At 43.9% G+C, this 16676-nt stretch overlaps 1 protein-coding gene across 3 annotated transcripts in view; it reads right to left on the bottom strand.

Annotated features, from left to right (window-relative positions):
- txlng (taxilin gamma) overlaps nucleotides 1–16676 on the bottom strand; it is a 60669-nt gene that overhangs the window by 11342 nt on the left and 32651 nt on the right. For all 3 annotated transcript variants that reach the window (XM_041210740.1, XM_041210738.1, XM_041210739.1), the window contains 2 exons: nucleotides 9386–9477; nucleotides 4089–4259 (listed from right to left, as the gene is read on the bottom strand). In XM_041210740.1, the coding sequence (XP_041066674.1) occupies nucleotides 4089–4259; nucleotides 9386–9477 (263 nt within the window). The remainder of the gene's footprint in view (nucleotides 1–4088; nucleotides 4260–9385; nucleotides 9478–16676) is intronic.

The following is a 16676-nucleotide window of genomic DNA, read 5'->3' on the forward strand; positions in this document are numbered from 1 at the left end:
GCGAGTGCTGTTAGCCTCCTTGTTATTCTGACAGCACAAGAATGGGGTAGTGGGACCGGGCCAGCAAGCATGCCTAGGGAGAACTTCGATGGATTCTGGAGCCAGATAAGTCCCTGACTTATAGGGCAGGGGGGGGGGGTTTGGAGGCCAGTGGGTGTGTGAGAGTGTAACGTCCTGTGGTGTTGGGTGAGGGGAGGGGGGGTGGTGGGGTGAGGGAGGTGGTAAAGGGGTGCCCCAAGGTGCAGAAGGCATTCCCCAACTGACTTTCTCCCGCTCCCCTTCCTGCCTTTTAACTGCCTGTGTTAAGAAATACAGCTTGCCCATGTCAACTACATTATGGCGTGGCCAGCGTAATGCCCAGGTCAACTGGCTTGGTAACAAGCTCAATTGGCCGTTAATTATTTATTTAAAAATGGCAGATGGGCTGCCGATTTCGGCACTCCCCCACCTCAGGGGTGGGCAGGAAGCTGGTGGGTTTGCCACCCCTCATATTTTATGTGAAAACACACCTGGCAAGCGGTTGTAAAATCCAGCTGTGTATATGCCATTAACAATGAGCACCATGAAATATAGGAAAGTTAACATAAGCTGCGCTTGAAGTCATAATGGAATTCCGAGCATTTTAACTGGAGCCTACTTTTGGGGAATTATGTTCAATAAAGGGAATTGGCGTGGATTCTGGGGAATGGAACATTTCTCATTCAGTTTTCAGCACCGAGCATTTAAAATCTGTTATCTATTTGAATATTTTACCTTCCTCCAGTTTTATTGGAGGGGAGGGTGTTTGGTGAGTGTTGCTGTTGATTGGCATGGCCATTTTCAATTGCAGTTTAAAAATTAATTGGACTTATTTTAATTGCAATTTGGCTTTAAAATGGTGTTTTCTAAATTATTGACAGAATTTATTTGGAGGGACCACTTATGGATCCATACAGTGTACAGCATCAAGGTTAAACGACTAGGATGAAAGCCAGGAAACGATAAAAGGAGGGTAGATTTAATGAGGCAGGGAGTTGCACTAACAAGGTCTAGGAAAGCTGTGTATGACACAGTGATTGTTCCTAGGAACACAGTGAAAGGACAATTTTCCATTGTTCCATTTTGGAATATGGGGGTCACTGGCAAGACTGGCATTTATTGCACATCCCTGGTTGCCCTTGAGAAGGCAGTAATGGGCTTTCTTCTTGAACCACTGCAGTTCAAGTGGTGAAGCTGCTCCCACAATGCTGTTAGGTAGGGAGTGCTCACTACATCACACATAATTTAGGTTCACATGCACTACATATGGCTTAAATGTTACGCAGTTACCAAAGGTCAAGGCAGCTGAATATGTCAGAACAGAAGTAGGCCATTCAGCCCCTTGAGCCCAAACTGTCATTCAATTAGCCAACAGCTGATCTGTAAGTCAACTTCATTTACCCCCATTTGTTCCATATACCTCAACACCACATTACCTAACAAAAATCTATCAATTACAGACTTTAAAAAGGTTTCAGATAACCACTAAAGTTTACCTAAAAGGTGCTTCCTGACTTTACTCCCAAATGGGCTCTAACTTTTCCTGCCCTTCTTATTCTGAACTCCCCCAGCAGAGGAACTAGCTTCTCTGCACCTACCATTATCAAGTGCCTTCACCATTTTAGACATTTGAGGCTGGAATAGGAGGGTCAGTGTTAGCTTAGATAAACAATTACTCTACAGATAGAGAACAGTAAGTTGTGACTGAAAGATAATATTACAAGTTTATTCATTCAGGGGATGTGGGCATCACTGTCTAGGCCAGCATTTATTGCCCATCCCCCATTGCCCTTGAGAAGGTGGTGGTGACCTGCCATCTTGAACCACTGCAGTAGGTGCTCCCACAGTGCTTTTAGGAAGGGAGTTCCAGGATTTTGACCCAATGACAGTGAAGGAACAGTATTATATTTCCAAGTCAGGATGGTATATGGGGCTTGGAGGGGAACTTCCCGGTGGTGGTGTTCCCATGTATCTGCTGCCCTTGTCCTTCTAGTTGGTCGAAGTCACGAGTTTGGAAAGTGCTATCGAAAGAGCTTGGCGAGTTGCTACAGTGCATCTCGTAGATTCTACACACTGTTGCGTCAGTGGTGGAGGGAGTGAATGTTGAAGATGGCGGATGGGGTGCCAATCAAGTAGGCTGCTTTGTCCTGGATGGTATCGAGTTTCTTGAGTGTTGTGGGAGCTGCACTCATCCAGGCAAGTGGAGAGTATTCCATCACATCCTGGCTTGTGCCTTGTAGATGTGGGCAGGCTTTGGGAAGTCAGGAGGCGAGATATTCGCTGCAGAATTCCCAACCTCTGTCCTGCTCTTGTAGCCGTTGTATTTATATAGCTGGTCCAGTTCAGTTTCTGGTCAACGGTAACCCCTAGGATGTTGATAGTGGTGTTCCCAAGGGTTAGTGCTAGGGCCACTGCATTTTTTTGATAAATAACTGGATATTGGAATAGAGTAAAATTTCACAATTTATCGACGATATCAAACAATGAGGATGATGCCAACCGACTGCAATAGCACAGACAGGCTAGCAGAATGGACCAGGCGGCAGATGGAATTTAATACAGACAAGTATGAGGTGATGCATTTTGGCAGAATGGTTAGGGAGAGATAATATATACTGAATGGCACACCCTTAAGAGTGTGCAAACAGAGGGACCGGGGGGAGTTCATGTGTATGGATCTTTGAAGATGGCAGAGGATACTGAGAGAGTAGTTAGCAAAGAATATGGGATTTTGGGCTTCATAAATAGAAGCATTGAGTACAAAAGCAGAGAAGTTATGCTGAAGTTTTAAAAAGCTCTGGTTAGGTCACAGCTAGAATATTGCATCCAGTTCTGGTCATCACACGTTAGGAAGAATGTGAGGGTCCTTGCAAGGGCGCAGAGGAGATTGACCAGAATGGTTCCAGGGATGAGGGATCTTTACCATAAGGTTAGGTTGGCAAATTGAGGTTGTTCTCCTTGGAGAAAACAAGGTTGAGCTGAGATCTGACAAAGGTGTACAAGATAATGACAGGTTAAGATAAGGTAGCTGAAGAAAAGCTGTACCCATTAGCTGATGATACATGGACTAGGGGACATAGATTAAGGTTTTGGGTAAGAGATGAAGAGGGGATGTGAGGGAGAATTTTTTCACGCAGCAAGAGCTAATGACCTGGCACTCGCTGTCCATGAGCATGGTGGAAGTGGAGACTATCAATGATTTCAAAAGGAAATTGGATGGGCACTTGAGGGAAATAAACTTCCAGGGCTATGGGGATAGAGAGGGTCAATGGGACTGACTGAATTGTTCTAAGGACAACCAGCATTGACTTGATGGGTCAAATGGCCTACTTCTGTGCCGTAATGATTCTATGATAAGATCATCTCCATAACCGTCATCTAAACTCAAGGGATTAAAAGCCAGGTTTATTTAATCTCTCCAAAAACAAACCCTTTAAGCCATGGTATCATTTTGATGAATTTGCACAATACCCTCCTCCAAGGCCAATGTATTCTACAGGTGTGGTATCCAAAGCTGAATGCAGTACTCTAGATAGATAGAGTCTGACCAAGGCTCTGTACAACTGAAGCATCATTCCCTTACTTATAAATCCCAGCCCCCAATAATGGCTAACATCCCATTAGCCTTACCGATTACTTTTTGTACCTGTGCACTAGCTTTAAATGATTTGTGCACATGGGCACCTAAATCCTTTTACTCCTTCACAGCTCCCAGCCTTTCACCATTACTGATCCATATCACGAGCTTACCTCCAATTTCACGTGCTTTCATTTTGCTAATCCCTTGTACAGACTTATCAAATACCTTCTGCAAGAACATATAGACGATGCCCCAAGACACTACCCTATCCACCAAGCTGGTGAACATCTCAAAAGAATTTAACTAGAGTAGACAGACATGGCATAGCCATCGCAAATCCGTAATGGTGCATACCTGTGTTTAACATTTACAAACATCAATATCGCATCACACAGCTATTCCCAAATAAAATGCTGCAATTACACTGAATCACAAAGAACTGGGTGCAGCACTTTTAACCTCCACTTTGTCGTGGGCTGAACGCTCTCACCTTTAATGTTTTATTATGACGCTGAAGCTCACGGCAAAGGCTCTCCAGTTTACTGCGAGCCAGAATGGCCTTGCTGTGCTCACTCTGCAGGTGAACTTTCTCCTTCACCACCTGTGCCTGTTTCTTCTGAAGCAGTTTTATTTGTTTCTGGACGCTTCGATTCTCTTCCAACTAGGAATGAACAAATTAAGATACTAAAAGACAGCGAAGACAACATTTCAGGCCTTCTGTCAATATGCTCATAATGAATCAGGTGCATGAATCTTTTGTATTGTACATGCCTACTGCAACTATGAGAAGATATTCAGTGCCATTGTTAGAATCTGTCTATCTAAACTAAGGTTGTGTGTCAAAAATTCTTTTGAGTTTCACAAACTGCAGTGTCTGATAGTGTGAAGAGCAATTAGAGGTGAATTAATATCACAAAACACATTTGGCACAATGCTGAAGTGCACAGATTTAAGTGGCACCTTTTTTCTTCAGCACTTTCCCTTCATCATCCTAAATGTGCGCAGTGACAAAAGTGACTCTTTCACCAAGCAAACCAACTGGAATGCAGACTATCCAACAAGATCATTCCACTGTAAATGTTTTATTCTTTCACCGTATAACCAGAACAACTGAGGTCAAGAAGAAAGCTATAATAATCTCTCAAAAACACGATCACTGCTTCTGAGACTGAGTGATTCAATCTCAAGAACCTGCTGCATCTCTCCATCAGTCAAAACACAGGTGTCCACAAAAAGAAACAATAAAAAAAACAAATTAAAAGGAGCAGGATCAGAGAAACTGAGCAGTATAGAAACCTTTAAAAGTGGGGAAAACATGGTGACTGAGCTGTAAATAGGAGCCTAGGTTTTGTAAGTAGTGGGGCAGAGTACAAAAACAAAGAAGCAATGTTTAACTTATGCAAATACCAGGGATAAGAGGCTTTAGCTAAATTAAGACACCACAGGCACTGAGTACTTTTACCAGAACACAGAAGGCCAAGAGAAATTCTGAAACCTTTCATAGAGGAGAATTAGTTCCATCAGCCAATGAGCTGGCAACTAGAAGACATAAATAAAAGATATCCACAAAAAGAATGAAGGAAGAGGTTAGGAGAATACACTTTTAAAAAAATTTAGTGTTATCTGGACATGGAAAGCTTGACCAGAAACAACAGTGGAAACAGAGTTGCTTTTAAAAGGGAAAATTAATAAATAACCGAACAAGAGAAATGCAGAAGAGCTTGCTAGCTTCTTCTGAGACACACACATGAGGAATTTCTGTATGGACGGCAGGCAAACTAATGCCTTAAAAGCAAAACATCAAAATTTTGATTACATGAATAAAGTGACATGATTTAAGTTAGCACAACGTGTTAAGTCTTTGTTGGAGATTTCCTTCAGTCGTGCCATGACCAGAATTCTTCCTCTAACTGAGAGGGTAGTTAGGGAAGTCTGCATATTGTGCCAGCCTAACGGATGCTACACATCAGTTCGACAAGACTAGTTGGTTCACCCATTGGCAAGGAGGGCAGGAAACTTTAATAATTATTGGCAACAATAGCTATTGCCTTGGAGAATATATAACAGGATGTTTCTTCACCTTCAGCAACCTGCTCCACATTCAGATGAGAATAGAAAAAATGATGAAAATAATTCAAAAATTAAACAAATGCCATCAAGACAACAAACAAACTAAAAATGCCATTTTTCCTTTTTGTCCATCAATATTATCAAACTCAGCTTTCCTGAAGGGCAACATCATCTTGTTGAGTGGTTCCACAGGTGTAGGGAACCTTCAATAGCTTCCCACAGCAGTCCTGACAAAGTTTGGGCATTGTGACCAAGGTCAGTTCCGTCTTCACCAAATCTTCTCTTACTTGTACTTCCAGCACAAGTCACTGGATGTCAATTAAGAACGCGCACACTGATCTTTTCCCCTCTTTTGCCCAGGTGGATGAAACCAATCACAATGGCTCCCTGCTACCCTAGTAGAGATTAGCTAACCCAAGAAAAAGGAATGAATCTTGGACTATTCCAGCCTATAGCTTAGCTGCTTATTGATCCATCAAACCAAACTCCAAAATGTTTTTTACATTCCAGTTGGATATCTTTCATCCATACATCTGAAAACTGAACACACCCAAAAACCAAATGGTTTTTTCAATGGACCCTAACGTGAGCCAACATGAACCTCACCGACCTTTTGCGTGGGAAGTCTGTGACCCAAACCGACATGAGCCTTGCCGTCCAGACCCGACCTTTAGTGCGGGAAGCCTAATTGTTTGAAAACTGAGACGGCAAATGGAGAAACAAACTAGTAGTTGTAGACTATAGCTGGCCTAAGCTTAGACTATTGTAATGTAAGTTGGCCTAGGCCTGGGTATATCACATCCGAAAGTATCTGAATACTGGAACGCAATCAGAACTGCCCTACAATTGTATTTTAACACTTGATACATAAGGAAAATACCATCAGGTCTCCGATGGCTAAGAGCCAAAAGTTATGCTGTTACAATTGGGATCAGAGGTGAGGAAGTGATGCAGGCCTCCGCTGAAAGAGTTTTGAAGAGAGTTTCCTTTTGGGTATCTGTCTGCATATTTTTTCCATCAATTGCTGGGTGGTGCCAGGAAGAGATGGGGCAGGGAGGTCGGACTTATGGATAGTGAACTCTAGTCTGCTTTATGAATGGCCAGCCATGCTGCCAATAAAGTAATTCGACAAGTTGTGGACACAAACGCTGGAAGACATAGCCTACTGCCTTATTGACTTTTGTTCCCTCATGCCATGGTTTAGGGAATCAAAATTCCAATTGTGCAGACAGGCAAAGACCTCTGACAGAAAACAATATTTCAACCATTTCAAACACAGAAAATGCTATTATGTTATACTTAAGTTAAACTCTCATTTTTGAAATCATCGTTAAATCACAAACCTTTAGCAAGTTCTTGGCTTAGTGGAGAAAGCAAGATGGTGGCCATAAAGATTTTCAGAAAAATACGTGGGAGGAATTTTGTTATCTACTAGAATTTTGGGGATCAAATTCCCGATTTGGCAATTTCCTATGAGCATAGCAGTTCAGTGGCCTTATTTGCTTCCGTACCAGTGTGTCAATTTTTCCCTCATCATCTTTTTGAAAAAATTCCCAGGCCACAGCAAGATGTAATAGTTGTGGTGATAGGTTCCCTGGTCAGCAACACCAGAGGGATGGGGAAGATGGTGGCTGAGCAATGAGTGTGGCACCGCAGGTATAAGGAGAGTGCATAATCATCACCTCCCAACTATTGAGCTTATTCTGCACCCAAAGCATATCCAACCTTTATACTGCATTTGCCACTTGCAGTCCAAAGGTAGTGCATTTAGTGTATATAATGCCAAAAACTGATTTTAGGGATAAATGGGTTGCAGGTGATTCTTAAGGCCAAACAGACTAGCAGCACACAAGGCTCGATCTGATTCAACGAGGTTTCGGTGCACAAAGGCATGTGGCAACACCTGGTGTGCTTCAGGAAATTGGAACGCAGCAGGAACGATTCACTGGAAAATTCTGGTTTTTGCTAATGTCTAGCTCAATAGTAAGTATGCTCCAGGTTGTAAGGGATTTTAGGTCCATCTACAGGAATGTTTGGTGATGCTGAAACTACAGTCAAGCATCGAATGCAAAAGTATAAAGAAAGAGAACGCTCCTTGTGGAAAAGTGAAGAGATTCTGCTCAGTTCCTCTCCCAATACAGCACAAGTGGGCCTAGGAATTTCACGTGCACGGAGATCAGATACAAAAATGTAATCGGTGCTTGAGAATCAATGCTATAGACACCAAGAGGACCCTAGGTTGAATCCCCAGGTTGATCGGTGCTAACTGATCTCAGTTATGATAGAGTAGGCACTTAAATTGACCTCAATTTCACAAGATTACAGTGGAGTAAATCCACCACAGTTCCCTCACCTGGTCACTACCATGTTGGAAAGAACCCAGTGGAAAGTATCCACTGATGGAGGAGCGGGCAGGATCAGGTTTGGCTCTGATGCTTTAGGGCCGAATAGCTTTCTGAGACACACTGTCTTGACTCTCACAAAGGCACTGGAGGGCACCAGAAGTATTTGGGAGGTTAGGTTCATTCCCCAGACTACAATGAGCCTGCTGGTGCTTTAAATGCTCTTGCGTGAATGACAAGCTAGGGCAAGACCAGGGTGCGCAGTGTCTTAAAAAAGAAAGGCTCTAATTACAGTCAGGGCTCACACTAGCGCTGCTATTTGGATGAGGGACTAAAGCATGACTTTTCCTTCTTCCCCGGCAGGAAGAAAACCTTGGGACAAACAAAAAGGCTTCTTATAATCCAAGTCTCCAAATTGCATTCTCCAAAAAGCGTCAGTATCTGATGAGGGATGGATGCTTATCAATCTGGGTTAAAAACCCTTCTGATCTTTGGCGGACCTAACCTGTGACTAACTCCGATATGCTTACATGGTAAGAGAGATAGAAGTCCTGGAAAAGGTTGAGATGACTCTCACTACATGAATGCCTAGTTTTAAAGGCCTTAGTTCTTGCTTAAGAACAGAAGGAACAGAACCAAGAGTAGGTCATTCGACACCCTTTAAGCCTGCTTCATATTCAATACGATTATGGCTGATCCTCTAACTCAACTCTACCTTCCTGCACTATGTCCATATTGCTTGATTCCCTTAGTGCCCAAAAATCGATTGACATATGTCTTGAAAGGACAGTGAAGTGAGACCAGCTGAGCTGCTCTTGCACAGAGCTGGTACAGACACGACAGGCTGAGCGGCCTCCTTCTGTACTGTAACCATTCTACAATGATTCTATGAATATACTCGACGACTGAACGCCCACAGCGCTCTTGGGGTTGAGAATTCCAAAGACTTATAAGGCTCTGAGTGAAGAAATTTCTCATCTCAAACCTAAATGGCCGACCTTCTATTCTGAAGCTGTGATCCTTATTTCTAAAAGCACAACCGCCACTCCCAAGGGAAATTCTCTGCCTTACCCTCAAGCCCCTTAAGAATTTTATAAGTTTCAACTAAATCACCTCTCGAGCTTCTAAACTCTAGGGAATATAGGCTCTGTCTGTCCAGTCACAATAAGCTCAGTGACCTGACGTACTGGGGTGATGATTTAGCAAGATAAGGAAACAGGATAGAATAAGAAAATGGTGCCAAAAACTACAGCCACCCCTATTTCTCTCTTTCCTCACTCTCTTCCACCACCTCCCCCCACCCCCCCGACCTCTCAGTTTGCAATGTGTGGGTATAGCATAAGTGAGTTCTTTTTGTCCCAATGATACAACATACCAAATCTGCATACTTCTTGCATAAAGCTGCCAGTTTCTCTTCTGGAGTGCTCAGCGTGTTCAATGCTTGCATCAGCAACATCACTTCTTTCCCTGCAATGCAATGAGAGAATCAATGGCAATTTTAAAATTTATTTCAGATATAAGATTTACACCTACATTTCCATTTAACACCTTGGTTAATGAAGCAGTCTCTGGATATTTTTACGCCATAGCTGAAGTTTTAATGAGCAATTAAAAGTCATTCAGCAAATAGGCCGATTGCAACAAAAACAAAAAGCACCACTGCTGCCAAAGCTGGATATTAAGATCATTGAAGTGGAAAGCAAATGTTAAATGCCAAATCCCACAATCAATGTACTAAAAAAAACATTAGAATCAACTATCGTTTCCAGTATTTAATCGATAAATACTGATCACCTGCAGTTAGCGAAGCCAATCACGCGAGTGAGCTGAAGAGGCGTGATCCGCAAATCCACTGAATGAACTAATCACCAATGACTTAATCCAGCTCACTGGTGCAGTCAGGCTTTTAGGTCTGCGAACTCCTCTCTGCAAATTATGTCATCAGCACTCTAGTCAAAACAGCTGAAAAATGCTTTCTCATATCAATCATTTTAAACAGTGTCAAAACTTCTGGACCAGCTTTTCAGTGGCTGTTCCCTCTCCTGTCGACTCATTTTATATAAAATATTGCTCCCAGCAGCGTGAGATTTCATTCATGCTCGAGCCTGTTTAACTGTGAAGTGTAAGACTAACATTGAAACGTGCCAGTAATGACAACATAATTTATATAGTGCCTTTAATTTAGTGAAGCAAGGGAATTATCAGACAAAATGTAACACCGAGCCATGTAAGAAGGGCCAATGATCAAAAGCGAGGTCAGAGACTCTTTTAAGGAGCATCTTAAAGGGGGGGAGAGAGAGAGATAAAGAGGTAGAGATTTAGCGAAGAAATTCCAGAGTTTAGGGCCACAGCAGCTGAAGACACCAGAGCCAATGGGTGGAGCAACCTTTAAATCGGGGATACCCAAGAATTCAGAATTAGAGGAGTGCACATATTTCGGAGGGTTGTGGGGCTGGAGGAGATTATAGCGATATGGAGGGGTAAGGCCATGAAGGGATTTGAAAATAAGGATGAGAATTTTTAAAATCGAGCAGTGGTTTAATCAGGAACCTATGCAGATTCGCGAGCAGGAGGGTGATGGGTGAATGGGACTTGGCATGAGTTAGGACAAAGGCAACAGAATTTTGGAAAAGCTCGTTTGAAGAGGGTGGGAGACTGAGGTCAACCAGGGGTATACTGGAATAGTCAAGTCTGAAGGTTACAAAGGCATCAATGAGGGGCTCAGCTGAGCCAGGGAAGTTATGGAGGTGAAAATGAATTGCCTTAGTGATGGAGCTGATAATGGGATGGAAGCTCACCCCGGAGTCAAATACTGTATAACACCAAGATTGCAATGGTCTAGTTTCTTCTTAAACAGTTACCAGAGTTACAGACAGAGTAGGTGGCTAAGGAACAGATTTCATGGCCCAAAGATAATTGGAGGAAATTTCTGCTCGTCCTGTACCGGATTTTGGATAAGCAGTCTGATAACTGAGGAACAGTGGATGAGTCAAGAGAGGTGGTGGTGAGATAGAGCAGGGCATTATCAGTGTACATGTAGAACTATCATTGTGTGTTTTCGAATGATCTCGCTTGTGGGGTAGCACATAGATGAGAAATAGGAAGGGGCTAAGGACAGATCCTTAGAGGACACGAGAGAAAACAGTGCAGGAGAGAAGCCATTTCAGGTGATTCTCTGGCCATGACTGAATAGGTAAAAATGGATAAAAGCAAAATACTGTGGACATTGGAAAACTGAAACAAAAACAGAAAACGGTGGAGAAACACAGCAGGTCTAATAGCATCTGTGGAGGGGAAAAAAACAAGAGTTAACATTTCAAGTCCTTGCGACTCTTTTTCCGAGCTAAAGAGAAGTTAAAATGTAATGAAATTTATACTGTTTAAGGGGGTGGAGCAGGTGAAGCTGGATAGAAGGTCAGTGATAGGTGGAGGCAAAGGAGAAATTGCCAGAGACGTCAAGGGCAAAAGGACAATGTGGGTGTTAATGATAGAGATGCTGGCTAAAGGTGGTGTTGATGGTGGCGTTAAGGTCAGAAAGCAGAATGTGATAATAGCAGGACCAGGGTAAGCACTCTGGAAAGAACAACATGAACAAGTGACAGATGGCCCTTGTTGGGGGGTGGGGGTTGGGGGAGGGGACAGTGGTGGGAAAAAAGATTGAAAATAGGATAAAAGGTGGGGATAAAACAATGAATAAAAATGAATTTAAATAAAAATAAAAATAAGTAGATAAACCTTCAGATGAAGCAGTGCTTCACTTGCACCTCCCTCAATTTGGTCTACTATATTTGCTGCTCCCAATGTGGTCTCCTCTACATGGAGAGACCAAACACAGACTGGGTGATCGCTTTGCGGAACACCTTCGGTCTGTCCGCAAGCATGACCCAGACCTCCCTGTCGCTTGCCATTTCAACACTCCACCCTGCTCTCATGTCTGTCCTTGACCTGCTGCAATGTTCTTGTGAAGCCCAACGCAAACTGGAGGAACAGCACCTCATCTTCCGACTAGGCACTTTACAGCTTTCCAGACTTAACATTGAGTTCAACAACTTCAGGCCATAAACTTTCTCCTCCATCCCCACCCACTTTTTTCAATATTCATTCTCATTTCTTAATTTTTATTTTTTATCCACTTATTTTTATTTAAATTCATTTTTATTCATTGTTTTATCCTATTTTCAATCTTTTTTCCCATCACTGTCCCCTCCCCCAACCCCACCCCCACAAGGGTCATCTGTCACTTGTTCATGTTGTTCTTTCCCGAATGCTTACTCTTGTCCTGCTATTATCACATTCTGCTTTCTGACCTTAATGCCACCATCAGCACCTCCTTTAGTCAGTATCTCTATCATTAACACCACTTTGTCTATGACATCTCTCGCAATCTCTCCTTTGCCTCTATCTATCACTGGCCTGTCCACCCCCTTCACCCACCCCCCCAAACAATATAAATTTCATTACATTTTTACTTCTCTTTAGCTTTAAGATTCATAAGGACTCGAAACGGTAACTGTTTTTTTTCTCTCCACAGATGCTGTTAGGCCTGCTGAGTTTTTCCACCATTAGGTAAAAATAGAGTCAGGCAAGCTCAGACCTTCCTGGCTGGATGGCAATGGAGAGAGGTTGGAGGAGGGTGGTGTGATCAAAGGCTGTAGAGAGGCCAAAAAGGACGAAGAAAGATAGTTTATCTCTGTCACACTCACATAGCAAAGCCGCAAATAACATCCTAAGAGTCACTGTGGCAGGAGCAAAAACCTAACTGGAGAATTTCAAATGTGGGTGTTCAGGTTTAAGCACTTTGGAGGTGAAAGGGAGGCAGAAAGAAGGGTGCGGGGGTGGATAGTTTCCAAGGATAGAGGTGTTGGTATTTGGAGGACAGGAGTGATGTTGGCAGGTTTGAAGGGTAGGGAAACAGTAATCGAAGAGAGAGACAATACTGACTAACATGGGAGCAAGAAGGGGCAGCTGGGAAGTCAGCAGTTTAATGGGAATAGAGTCAAGGATACAGGAGGTGGGTCTCATGGACAATATGAGCTCATGGAGGACAAATGGGAAATAGGACAGAAACTGGAGAACGACGCATATTCAGGGCTAGGACAGGGAGAACCTTAGAGGACGCTTAGCACAGGGGAAGGGAGGGACATGCAAACACAGCTAATCAGATGATCTCAATGTTAATGACGAAGAAATCCATGAGTGCCTCACACTCACTACCGGTGAGGGTGGAGGAGGAAGGGGAGAGGGGTTAAGAAGATTTTTTGCAGTAATGAAAAGAAGCTGGGGGTTATCCTTACATTCCGGGATGATCAGGATTCAACAGTGCTTTATGTGGGTCAGTCAGATCTGGTGATGAATGGCTAATCCAGTTGACTGCCATATATGTTGAAGTTTGTGTCCCTTGGACATAAGGGAATGTAGATGAGGGTTGTACCGGGGCGGGGGGGAGAGAGACACAAAAGGTTTTAGTGGGGACCATGGTATCAAGAGGTAGAGATAAGAGTAGGTTGAGCAGACTAGTAGCTGCAGAAGTGTCGTGGTGAAGAGACACCATAGGCTACACAGTGAGGTTTTGAAAGTGCAGCTCTAAGTGAATCGGTGGAAAGTGCTACAATAAATTGATCAGAGGTGGCGTTTTCTGTGACATTGGAAGTAGCAAGACCATGTAAGACAGCAAGGTCAAGGGGGCAGTTGTGAAGACTGCAGACAGATCGAGAAGGACATGGGTCGGGGATTGGGGGAGGTGGTGGATGGTGGGGGGAGGGAGACAGTTTAACACCAACGTTATAGCTACAGCGACGGGCAGGGTGTTTAGTTCAGCGGGTGCCAGCGATCGGCGAGCCTGGGAGGGCCGGGGAACAGACCCCCAACTGCGATCGGCTCCCCCAATTGTGATTTCATGCCGGCTGGTCATGCACTGCTGGGTGGGGGTGCGGGAGGAGGGCGAGCGCTGAAGTCAGTGCGGGTGCACAGGGGAGCGCGGAATGAAAGCTCCCTGAAGGCAGAGAGCTGCCTCAGGGAGCTGAAGAGTTTAAATGCAAAAAAAATAAAGATTTTAAAAACTGGGAAAAAGGCCCATGCATCAGAATCAGTCACCGGAACATATGGATGATGAAAACTCTGTCCAAACATTTTAATTTAAAAAAAAATTAATATTGGCAACCTCATCGCCGCCCATGGTTGAGGTTTCCTGAAAACTGGAAAGGCCGCCTGGCCAATCTGCCCGCTCACCAACCCTAACATTGGACGAGCAGTGGAAAATCTCAGTTAATTACTACTTTACTGTCCTTACTAGACCTCATAAGAGATAGCTGAAGAGATAGTGGAGGCGTTAGTGGTGATCTTTCAGGAATCACTGGAGTCAGGGAGGGTCTCAGAGGACTGGAAAATTGCTAATGTAACCCTCCTGTTGAAGATGGGAGTGAGGCAAAAGACGGGAAATTACAGGCCGCTTAGCCTGACCTCGGTCGTTGGTAAGATTTTAGAGTCCATTATTAAGGATGAGATTTCAGAATACTTGGAGAAGTGCATGGTAAAATAGAGCAAAGCCAGCATGGTTTCATCAAGGGGAGGTCATGCCTGACAAATCTGTTAGAATTCTTTGAGGAGGTAACGAGTAGGTTAGACAAAGGAGAGCCAATGGATGTTATCTACTTGGACTTCCAGAAGGCCTTTGACAAGGTGCCGCACAGGAGGCTGCTCAGTAAGATAAGAGCCCATGGTGTTCGAGGCAAGGTACTAGCATGTTTAGAAGATTGGCTGTCTGGCAGGAGGCAGAGAGTGGGGATAAGGGGGTCCTTCTCAGGATGGCGGCCGGTGACTAGTGGAGTTCCGCAGGGGTCAGTGTTGGGACCACAACTTTTCACTTTATACATTAATGATCTAGATGAAGGAACTGAGGACATCCTGGCTAAGTTTGCAGATGATACAAAGATAGGTGAGGGACAGGTAGCATTGAGGAGGCGGGGAGGCTGCAGAAGGATTTGGACAGGTTAGGAGAATGGGCAAAGAAGTGGCAGATGGAATACAACGTGGGGAAGTGTGAGGTCATGCACTTTGGTAGGAAGAATAGAGGCAAAGACTATTTTCTAAATGGGGAGAGAATTCAGAAATCTGGAGTGCAAAGGGACTTGGGAATCCCAGCCCAGGATTCTCTTAAGGTTAACTTGCAGGTTGAGTTGGTAGTTAGGAAGGCAAATGCAATGTTGGCATTTATTTCGAGAGGACTAGAATATAAAAGCAGGGATGTGCTGCTGAGGCTTTATAAGGCTCTGGTCAGACCACATTTAGAATATTGTGAGCAATTTTGGGCCCCGTATCTCAGGAAGGATGTGCTGGCCCTGGAGAGGGTCCAGAGGAGGTTCACGAGAACGATCCCAGGAATGAAAGGCTTAACATATGAGGAACGCTTGAGGACTCTGGGTCTATACTCGATGGAGTTTAGAAGGATGAGGGGGGGATCTGATTGAAACTTATAGAATATTGAAAGGCCTGGATAGAGTGGACGTGGGGAAGATGTTTCCATTAGTAGGAGAGACTAGGACCCGAGGGCACAGCCTCAGAGTAAAGGGAAGACCTTTTAGAACAGAGATGAGGAGAAACTTCTTTAGCCAGAGAGTGGTGAATCTATGGAATTCATTGCCACAGAAGGCAGTGGAGGCCAGGTCATTGAGTGTATTTAAGACCGAGATAGATAGGTTCTTGATTGGTAAGGGGATCAAAGGTTACGGGGAGAAGGCAGGAGAATGGGGTTGAGAAACTTATCAACCACGATTGAATGGCAGAGCAGACTCGATGGGCCGAATGGCCTAATTTCTGCTCCTCTGTCTTATAACTGTCGGTGGGCACCCTTCCGACCCTCGCGGGTGCCTGCAGACCAATATAACACGCAACGACGTGGAATGCTCGCGCTATTTCAGGCTCGAGCTGGTCAGGCACGTGCTCGCACACCGAGCGAAAAATTCTGCCCCAATGTCATTTGTAACTTTAATAAGTACCACAGTGGAAATTTGATTGGAATTTTGGAAAAGATGGGCATGGGTTTGGGAAGCAACAGCCATTCATAGACTTTGGAAAGGAAAGGGAGGGTGGGGTTGGGGGCAGCAGTTTGGTTGGGGGAGGGGGGGTCAAAAAATGGTTTTTTGAGGAGATGGGGATGGTGGCAGATTTGAAGGACTGGGGGACAGTACCAGTGTCATGAGAACCATTAACCAATACTTCAGATCTTTCCAATCATTATTTAGGTTTCTAAGACTCCAGGAAATTGAGATAGATTAAGTAAAATCTTACTTTATATCAAAACTTCTACTTATGTTGATTTTTTTTCCACCCAGTGCTTCAACCCAATCAAGGTTGCAAATATCAGTGCTAGAGAATGGAATATGACACCATTGTGGGTACCTCAACCCTGCATCAAGCATCTCAGGTGAGGGAGAGGTAGCACAAACCTCCTGTGGTTACACCCACAACTTTCTCTAGCCCATCCTTACAACAGCCCACCTCAGTGCAATGTTTCATTTCTTTCCACTTCCCACACCTATTCTCTTTACAACATCGCTGATAAAAATGGCAAACTTGTAGATATTTTGTAGCGTCACCCCAAAGGTGCTAGCAACGTGTTTCTCTTCAGGGCATTGCAGCCAGGTAACGATGAAAACTTTTAATTAGTC

The sequence above is a fragment of the Carcharodon carcharias genome, chromosome 18 (genome assembly GCF_017639515.1).
Source record: "Carcharodon carcharias isolate sCarCar2 chromosome 18, sCarCar2.pri, whole genome shotgun sequence".
Lineage (NCBI taxonomy): Eukaryota > Metazoa > Chordata > Chondrichthyes > Lamniformes > Lamnidae > Carcharodon > Carcharodon carcharias.